The sequence below is a fragment of the Cupressus sempervirens genome, chromosome 8 (genome assembly GCF_028749045.1).
Source record: "Cupressus sempervirens isolate cs-2001-9-10 chromosome 8, ASM2874904v1, whole genome shotgun sequence".
In the NCBI taxonomy this organism is placed as follows: domain Eukaryota; kingdom Viridiplantae; phylum Streptophyta; class Pinopsida; order Cupressales; family Cupressaceae; genus Cupressus; species Cupressus sempervirens.
In genome coordinates, this window is record NC_143125.1 from 489,568,008 (window position 1) to 489,576,884 (window position 8,877).

General features: G+C 37.7%; 1 protein-coding gene across 6 annotated transcripts; it reads right to left on the reverse strand.

Moving 5' to 3' along the window:
- Positions 1–5,234: 5,234 nt before the first annotated feature.
- Positions 5,235–8,324, reverse strand: LOC149543344 (putative glycosyltransferase At5g03795). 6 transcript variants are annotated; one of them, XM_089796271.1, is made up of 5 exons: positions 8,252–8,324; positions 7,452–7,631; positions 7,247–7,365; positions 6,645–6,996; positions 5,235–6,549 (listed from the first exon to the last, which is right to left on the reverse strand). In XM_089796271.1, the coding sequence occupies exons 2-5, from the start codon at positions 7,608–7,610 to the stop codon at positions 5,857–5,859; spliced, it is 1,323 nt and encodes a 440-aa protein (XP_089652397.1). In that variant the 5' UTR covers positions 7,611–7,631; positions 8,252–8,324; the 3' UTR covers positions 5,235–5,856. The 6 variants fall into 6 exon arrangements, with proteins under 6 accessions (XP_089652397.1, XP_089652398.1, XP_089652395.1 ...); XM_089796272.1 differs by having other exon boundaries at positions 8,225–8,324; XM_089796269.1 differs by having other exon boundaries at positions 8,150–8,324.
- Positions 8,325–8,877: the final 553 nt, after the last annotated feature.

The window sequence follows — 8,877 nt, forward strand, 5'->3', positions numbered from 1 at the left end:
CATATCCAAACCAAACACTGATAACCATATCATCATGAGACCAATCTAAAATATGAACTGGGTATACAATGACATCAAATCCAAATCTCCAAAATATATAATGTCATTAACTCACAATGTTATCATGGTCAATATATATCATAGTCTATTCAGGTCAATATATTACCAAATGAACCATGTCAAACCTGTACCAAATCTAAACCAATGTGTAGAGTTCTCCAAGAGCTTTCCACTAACTATTGAAAGTCCAAAATTAAACTATGTATGCCCAAGTTATGCCCTAAGTTGTGCTCAAAATTAAAAAATATCTAACTTTTAGGCTCTTAAAGCTTGACAAATTTTAAAATCATAGAACCAAACCTACACCAAGTTGTAGTGCTCTGAATTAGCTTTTTAATGCCTATAAGAAGTCTGAAATCTGATATCTTGAGAGAAAGTTATGGTCATTTTACCAAGACAGACTTTTTACCATTTTCACTATGATTTTTTTTCTGACGAAATTTTTGACAGGATTAAATTTGACAGCCATCATGGGATGAAACTAAAAAACTCTTTCATTTCCTCAAAACATGGCTAAACTAGGGCATATTATATATCAAAATTTATGGAAACATTGACCCGGATCCAATGGTAAGGTTTGTTGTTATTCAAGAGGTCACTACCACAAGCCACCCCCTAAAAACCTCATTTAAATGAAACATCCAAAAAAAACTCTTTTTTCCAACAATTTCACATGTCCAAAATCTACCACCATCTCATCATAACAACAAACTAAAATCTTTAAATCCACAATAAACAACTCATATATCTTGCCCTTTCTTTTATCCTCTCATGTACATTCTTATGGATTCAATCTAGGGTTACAATAATAAAACCATAGCTCTGATACCACTTGTAGAGAAACTTGCAACAAAGAATATAACCATTTCCACATAACTCATAATAGATCTAAAATAAATATGTAATTAAAATCCACATGCAAGAGGATAGACAACATACCCACAAAAATGTGACACGAGATAAACCGTAAGAGACCCTGATTGAGGGAAAAACCTGGCCTTCAAAAGCATCCGTCACCATATATTATTCAACAAAAAACATAATTGCAATACAACCATGGAAGCCTTCAAAGCCATAGCCACAACCAAGAAATTCATGTGAACAAGAATGAATCCACACAAAACATACCATGCTTCCAACCTTCACTAATGCTCTCTTGGCTAACTTGTCAAGCCTTGTCCCACTCGACTCTTTCACTTTTTGTCTTTTGTCTTGTCATACAAAAACTACTCTTGTGGCTACTTATATAGTAGCAAGTCCAAAAAAACCACCAAGTGTTATTACATAAACCATGTGCTACCTAACCCATTGACCCCACATGTAATATTAAAAAATTTATTCTTTTCCCCAATATTAAATAATTACTTGAAATATTATCACAATGTTACAATAGAAATCATCAAGTCTATCCCATGAGAATATTTATATGTTGCACGTCCATCTAGGTGCAACATTACATAATAAATTTAAAATGATACAATATAACAATATTATGCAATGTGTGCAACACCCATTATCTCAATAGAATGATGCCATCACCCGTATGACAAAGTTTTTTTGGATTCACGATAAGAAATTTGCAATGTACCACCAAAGATCCTATAAGGCCACTACCAAAGAGCTCCATAGTTCCTCTAAATCCTTGGCCATGAATGCATTTGACACAGACCTACAACTTTGGATTATAAATATTCTCCATTAGAAATGAATTGCAGACAATTATGTCAAGTGGGGAGCTCAAATAAAGGCTCACCTACACTAGCTTAAGGTTGGGGATCAGGCCTCTGAAGAATTCTTTTGTGCTCTTCAGGCTTGTCATATTTTTTTGAGGATTAAGAGAATTAAGGAAGGTCAGAAAAATCTTCTTGAGCTTCTTGAAAATCTCTAGGCATTTGTTCACCATTATGTCAAAGTCTTCCTTGCTCAAGATCATTTTAATGCCAGAGATAGAGCTTTACAGCACTGCATTTCACTTGTGCCTATCTAGCTTGAGGTTGAGAAACATGACTTTTGTGAGTAAATAATCACCTCAGTGACCTTAAGGAAGCCTTATTCTCCATGGTGGATGACAAGGCCCCTAGGTGTGATGGGTTTCCATGTGAATTTTATAAAACCTTTTGGTAATCCATTAGCCCTTATCTACATAAAGTTTACTTTGAAGCTTTTCATTCAAAATCTCTTGGAAGTATCATCAATAAAGAAAACATTAAATTCAAACCTACGGCTAGAGACCTTGAAGATATTTTCAATTGGAGACTTAGCACTTTTTTGAATGTCTCCTATAAAATTATTGCTAAGGCACTAACCCTCAAAATTCATCATCTCTTTCCTTTGATTGTGCACCTAGAGAAAACCAACTTCATAAAATCCATGTATATTCTAGATAACATCTTTATTGTTTGGGAAGTTATGGAGTGGCATTGGAAATCTAAGAAACAAAGCTTCTTTCTCAAAATTGACTTTACCAAATGTTATGATTGCATTGAATGGCCTTTCATTCTTGCAATGCTTAAAGCCCTTGGGCTTGGCCATGTTTTCCTTCATTCAATTCAAATGTTATTTGGAGATGCTTCTACTTTAATCACCATCAATGGTAGGCAATCTACAACTTTTGGGTTTTTCATATCCATCTGCCAAGGTTTTCCTTTGGCCACGATGCTCTATGTGCTTGCTATTGAAGGTTTTGGGTATTTTCTCGCCAATGCCATCTCTTTTGGTTTGGTTCATGGAATCTCCTTTCTTGATTCTTCTACCCATTTGGTCAATGGGAACTTTTTCAATGACTCCTTCCTCACTTCCATTGAGGATGAGGAAAATAAAGCCAATGTGTTGCAGTGTTTGGTACTTTATGCCTTTATTCAGGCTCATTTATTGAATGACATAAAATGCTTTGTTACAAGAAATTGTTTCTTCCAGCTCCTACATGGCTAGACCAAAACCAATGGAAGTGGGTTCAACACATGGTGAGGTCCTCTTTTTGGTCATTTTGTTTTCTTTCCAAGCTTCCCCTATTAAGATTTGGAATGTCATGCTTGCCAAAATTGAGAAGAAGCTCGAATACTGGATTACTAAGCCTCTTTCTTTGGCTGATAAATTCCATATTTGTTTGAAATTTTAAGTGGCTACACATATTTTTTATTCCTCTTATTGGGCACTCTCTAAAGCTTCCTATATAAAATTGGAGTGTCTCCTAGGGGATTTCTTTGGGCAATGGATTGCGAGCATCATGGCTTTCACAAAGTGGCCTGGGAGTATTCTTGTCTCCCCAAAGAGTCTAGAGGCCTCAGCCTCTTGTCTACCCAAAAGAAGGGTGTTTCCTTGTGTGCCAAATGAGTCATCTGTGCTCTCACTAGAAATGAAGCTTGGAAGATTCTCCTCAAGCATTGCATTTCTTTTTCAGGGTACCTAATCAATAGATTGTCTTGGAAGGGGATTGTCTTTCATACCCTTCTCATTACTCCTGAACCAGTGCAAATCATAGGCACTTTTGTATTGATAAGTAAATGGAAAGCCTGGAAAGCCCTCAAGTTATGGTTTCACCTAGTTGGAGATTCTTTCAAGGATGGTCTTTCTATGAACCAATACAACATTTGGTGGTCCCCCTTGTTTATTGTTGAAGGAATCCCATTGGCTAAGGTTCAAGGGGCCAGTGCTCTGTGTTTCTTCAAACATGGCATCTAGACTCCTAAAGACCTCTCCTCTAGAGCCACCATGAGTCTCCACTCATGGGAGGACATGCAAGTCCAATTATGGCTCAGTTGTCCCTAGATTGATAGACTTTTGATCTTCTAGTTTCTATAGTGCCTCCTCGTATGTTACACAGGCTAGGGGCTCAATCAGTGAAACCATGGTGGAAGTTTGGGAGTGGTATGCTACCACTCCCATGATGAGCTACAAACCCAAGATGAGTTATCTCTAGTTGGTTCCTCACCTACCTATGTTTGATGTACTCAATCAATATTAGCATTTGTGCTGGAGTCTTCTCAGAAAAATTGGATACTTAGATTCAACACTATTTGGAATGTTGTCACTGAGAGGAAGATTGCACATTTTGTCTAGTGTGTTCTTTTCCATAGTTTTCCCCTAGGTTCTCAACTCAAGCATTTGGTAGTTCTGAACCCTAGGTGCCCTTTATGCAGGCAACCTAAAACTTTCCTTCACATCTTCTGGTTTTGTCAAAGGGCCCAATAGTATTGGCTTTGGATTCATGAGTTCTTCAAACCCTTTTGGCCCGAGCCCTTCTCTTGGCATATGATTATGTTGGGAGACTCTCCCTGAATTCCCTTCAAGTATTCTCAGATATGGCATACTTTTAGGATGGAGATCGTATTTACTCTGTGGAATGATACGAATGTTGTTTTGTTCACTCACAATTTTTTGGATATTAATGTTTCCATGTACACTAAGTCTTCTATATGTAACAATGTCATGATGTGGATTCAAGTACACTGATAAGGTTGTGCTAGAGGTGGCCCACCTTCAAAATTCTCTTAACCATTGGGGTAATATGCTATGTACAATTGCTAGAGTGTTGCTAGATTATTTTTCCATAGACCACACTCTGCCTTGTGGCCACCGTTAGTGTTGCAATTCCTCTTCTTGTTGCTCTGAGATGTCATATTCTCAAGCTCCCCACCACTCTCCTAGTGGTGTTTTTGATGGCTAGCATCACCGCTCAGCCTCTACGTGATAGGGTTGTGGTCGGTCCCTAGTTGCTTCTTCTACTACTCCTTATGATTATGATCGGCCCTCCTCTAGTAGAGATTTGAAGTGGTAATTCCCCCGCTAGGATTTGGCGGTCTTGCCTCCTAGGGAAGAGGGAGAGAAAGATAAAGATAAATAAGTTGTTGATGATAGGTGGGCTCCCCCTGAGCCACCCACAAATCCTGATGATGTATGGGGTTCTAATGACTGCCATGATCCTCCTCCCTCGGCTGGCACTGCTTTAGCCACTTGAGGGAGTTAATCTGATTATATTTATGAATAGATGTTAGATTTCTGGCCTTGAGTCGTGTGATCTCTTGTAGGGTGATCTTTGTTTCCCAACCCTTTGTTTGTAATTATATAACTTTAATAATATAATTAATAGAAAAAAGACTTATTTTAAAATTAAAATCTGATTGAATGATTTAAAAATTATCAATGTGAATTGCAAATATCAAGACATACATTTAAATTGAATAGGTAAGAAGTTAATTATGGTTTAAAAAAATTATCGACAAAAATAATAATATATTTTATTCACATTATTTTAATTCTTAAAGGTGGAAACAGCAAGTCTTCCAACTACGACCTTTGACATTTTTTGACAGCTGTCTGATCAAACTGAACATGCGTCATACAGACAGCACTCATGCAATCTCTGATATTAGAGCTGCTTCACCATTTGGATTCTTAATTTCCATTCAACACCTTCTCGCAGAATTGCAGGCGTAACACTGGAACGATGACGCTCTCCCTGCCTTATTCTCAGATGCGGACCATCTGTACAATGCTCCAATGCCTGCTTTAGCTTTATTTATTCGTTTATCTGAGGGAGGGAGAGATATTATTATTATTTATACACTCTAGGACTTTCTTAGTCTCGATTCACACGCCATATTGCAGGTGTATTTGAATATGCCTTTGCTGGACGGCTGCAATTTTGAATAAAGTATTCTGTATTTTCACAGAATCTCTGTCACCTGTGACCGAACATTCACAAATTTCTACAAACTACAAGAGCTACAATAAATTGATGAAAGGATTAGGAAGAAAATTGATATTCAATTGCGGGGTGGGGGAGAGAAAAAAGGCTCATTCCTGTACAATGATATTGAGTCGCCTCAGCCAGACAGAATGGACGATCATATGAAACATGTCATATTTCTTGGGAGGCTGATTTATACGAAAGTGCTTCTGAGCTTCCATCACATTGCCATGCAGCTTAACGTAAGTCTCGGTGGAAATAGATTGTAGAATGTTCTTCAGATTTGGGATTTGAGGTGGTGGAACGAAGACAGAGAAGGTGTCCCAATTCAAGACATCACTGAAAGGGAGAACATAATGATCTGAAATGATGACAGGCACACACCCGCTGTAGATGGCCTCCACAATGCGAGGACTCGCCACTTCGTATCCGCTTGGGCAGAGGCAAAATCTTGTGTTGTTCATGTATTCTAGATAAGATTTATGCTTTCTGCCCTCTGGGAGATATTGATCATGGACTTGAATATCCGGATCACTAGTATTACTGCCATTAATCCAGTGTTTGAACAGCAAAGAGCGCACAACTCCATGATTACCACCTGCGAAAAATGCGAGAATTGTACGCTCCAATGGCGGCCGCCCACCAAACAAATAACGGCTGATGTAATCATCTGTTACCATATTCATTTCTGGGAGCGATGCGTCCTTCATCGGATTAAACCCTTCTGAACTGTTTGCATTGCACAGCACGCGGATTGAGTTCTCGTACAGAAATGGATTTGCCAACGAAGCAATTGGGCCCTGCAACAATTGGTAAAATGAAAATGAAAATGATAAAATACAGAGAATTGAATACATGTAATGGGTTTATACTAATGTAGAAAATGAATTAGTACCCAGTCGTGGCAAGACAGCATAAAGTGATCGGCACCCAGACTGCGATTCCAGTATGGATATTTTCTGGCCACCCCATCAATGTAGTCTTTCACAAACCCTCTGATCTCTGGTATTTCATATCGTTGGCGCCTCTGAATAAACTCGACCATCATCGTGACGCTGAAAGGAAGGAAAAAAACTTGTGCTTTTTCTGGTTGTGAATTCACAAATGGAGTCCCTGGCAATTGCAGCTGTTGAATGAATCGACCTTCGGTAGAGTAGATGCTTTTGCAGGGACCCCAATGAACCAGAGGTGGTTCTCCTTCTCGGTATACGAATATCTTCAACCGCTTTTCCATCTCTCCGTAGCTCCTGAAAATAACAAAATCAGCAATCTATATTTATATAGATATTGTTTTTCTTGATATTGATTGTATGATATAGTTTTTTGGAATGGAGATTATTCAAATTACATTCTACAAATAAGTAATTATGGGCAATTATAGAATATAAGCTACAAATAATCAAATAGTATAAAACTATCAATTACTGTGAAATGAACAAGTATTTGATTTCTACCCAAAAACTATCAAATCTTGAACTCGTTAGATGAAAAACATACCTATAAAATGCAGGTGCGTTTCGATAGATACTGCTAAAAGTAGGACTTGGTATCAGTGTGGCTTTTCTTATGGAAGCCCGGGCTCTGGTAAGACTTGACTCCACCTTTGCAGCATCTTTCTGAAAACGTCAAAGGATTTCATTATCACTTCATTCATCAATGGTTTTTTCAACACAAGTTTAAAAAGCGTGCGAAACTCCCTTACCATGAGATGGGAAGAAGAAGGAGAATAATGATCAACATAATCCTGGGTGATCCGCAGAAAGGGAAGAGAATTAGTGCAATGATGACAGAATCCAAACAGTAATAAAGATAACAGCAGTAGTACAGCCGTGGTCTTTGGAATTTGGTGTAGAGATTTCATGATGAGAAGCGCAAATATGACCTGCACCGAACAATCATAACTATAAACATCATCAAAACAGATTGAGGGCCTCCGAGAAAGCACAAAATTGATGTTGCTTCTGGTGTGGGAAGCGTGATCGCAAACAGACCGGTGCAAAGGTGGGAGGGCAGCCAAGAAGAAACGAGAACAATGCCGATCTCTAATCGCAAGAGTTTAGGGCTGACAAATAGTTTCTGACAGGATGACTTGTGGCAAGTTTGTATGACAAATGGTGGAATCTCTGAAACTTGCTTTTTATTTTTTCTGCTACAGAGAACTGTTGGACTCTATAATACCTGTGAAGCTCATTAATCGGGCAGGGGATTATTCAAGAGACAAGATGCCTAAAACTATTGCCTATTTGGTGGCATTAGAGGAGAAACAGCAAGGTTGTCAATAATGATAGAGGGCCACATCACTCTACCAACTCACAACCAAGAATGCAACAATATAGAAACCAAGAAAAAAATGCTTCACAAATAATTTTATTATACTTGAAAAATCCTTACAACACCCACAAGATGATATCATAGATATGACTTCTTCAACATAAGAGAAATCCTAAATAAGAGTCTTCACACCAAGAGCTTCACCAAGAACTTTTACTTGAAGAGCTACACCTTTAGAGTTTTCACACTTTGAAGTCTTCACACCTTCTAGCTTCTACTTCTCGAGCTTCTATTTCTTGAACTTGATTACAAATGATAATAAGCCTTGCTTAAATAGGCACTTCTAACCCAAGACATTACAAACACAACCAATGTGGGATAAAAGGTAAATACAACTACCTTTAAATAAATATTAAATTCCCACCCCAAATACAACTAAGCACCCAACAAATATTAAATACATGATTCAAGGAACTTTCCACAAACTTCTAAATTGCCACTTATACACCTCGATTAATGGAATGACAACTATTTCTATTTTTTTTTTTTTTATGCCACCTATGCACCTCGAAAATAGAAATCTCCTTTCATTTCTTTTCTCCTTTTTATTTTTTATTATTTCTCCTCTAATTTTCGTCACTTTCTCTCTCCTCCACAAATTTTTTTTTCTTTCTTTTTATTTTTTCTCTTTTTTTTTTGAAATTTAATTTTCCCATGCAAGATGCTCCTGCATTAGACTCCCTTGGTAGATAGAAAAGTGTGTCCCACATTTTGACGCCAAAAGAAAGATATACAACCATCTTCATCTTCACCACAAGCTTCCACCTCAATAGGGACAAGAAAACCAATAGGCAAAT

Excerpts from the sequence above, each read along its gene's own strand:
- LOC149543344 (XM_089796271.1), bottom strand. The coding sequence starts at position 7,610 with ATGAAATCTCTACACCAAATTCCAAAGACCACGGCTGTACTACTGCTG. Across the intron at positions 7,366-7,451 it reads CTTCTTCTTCCCATCTCATG|AAAGATGCTGCAAAGGTGGA; the intron begins GTAAGGGAGTTT and ends TGACGTTTTCAG. Across the intron at positions 6,997-7,246 it reads AACGCACCTGCATTTTATAG|GAGCTACGGAGAGATGGAAA; the intron begins GTATGTTTTTCA and ends TGTTATTTTCAG.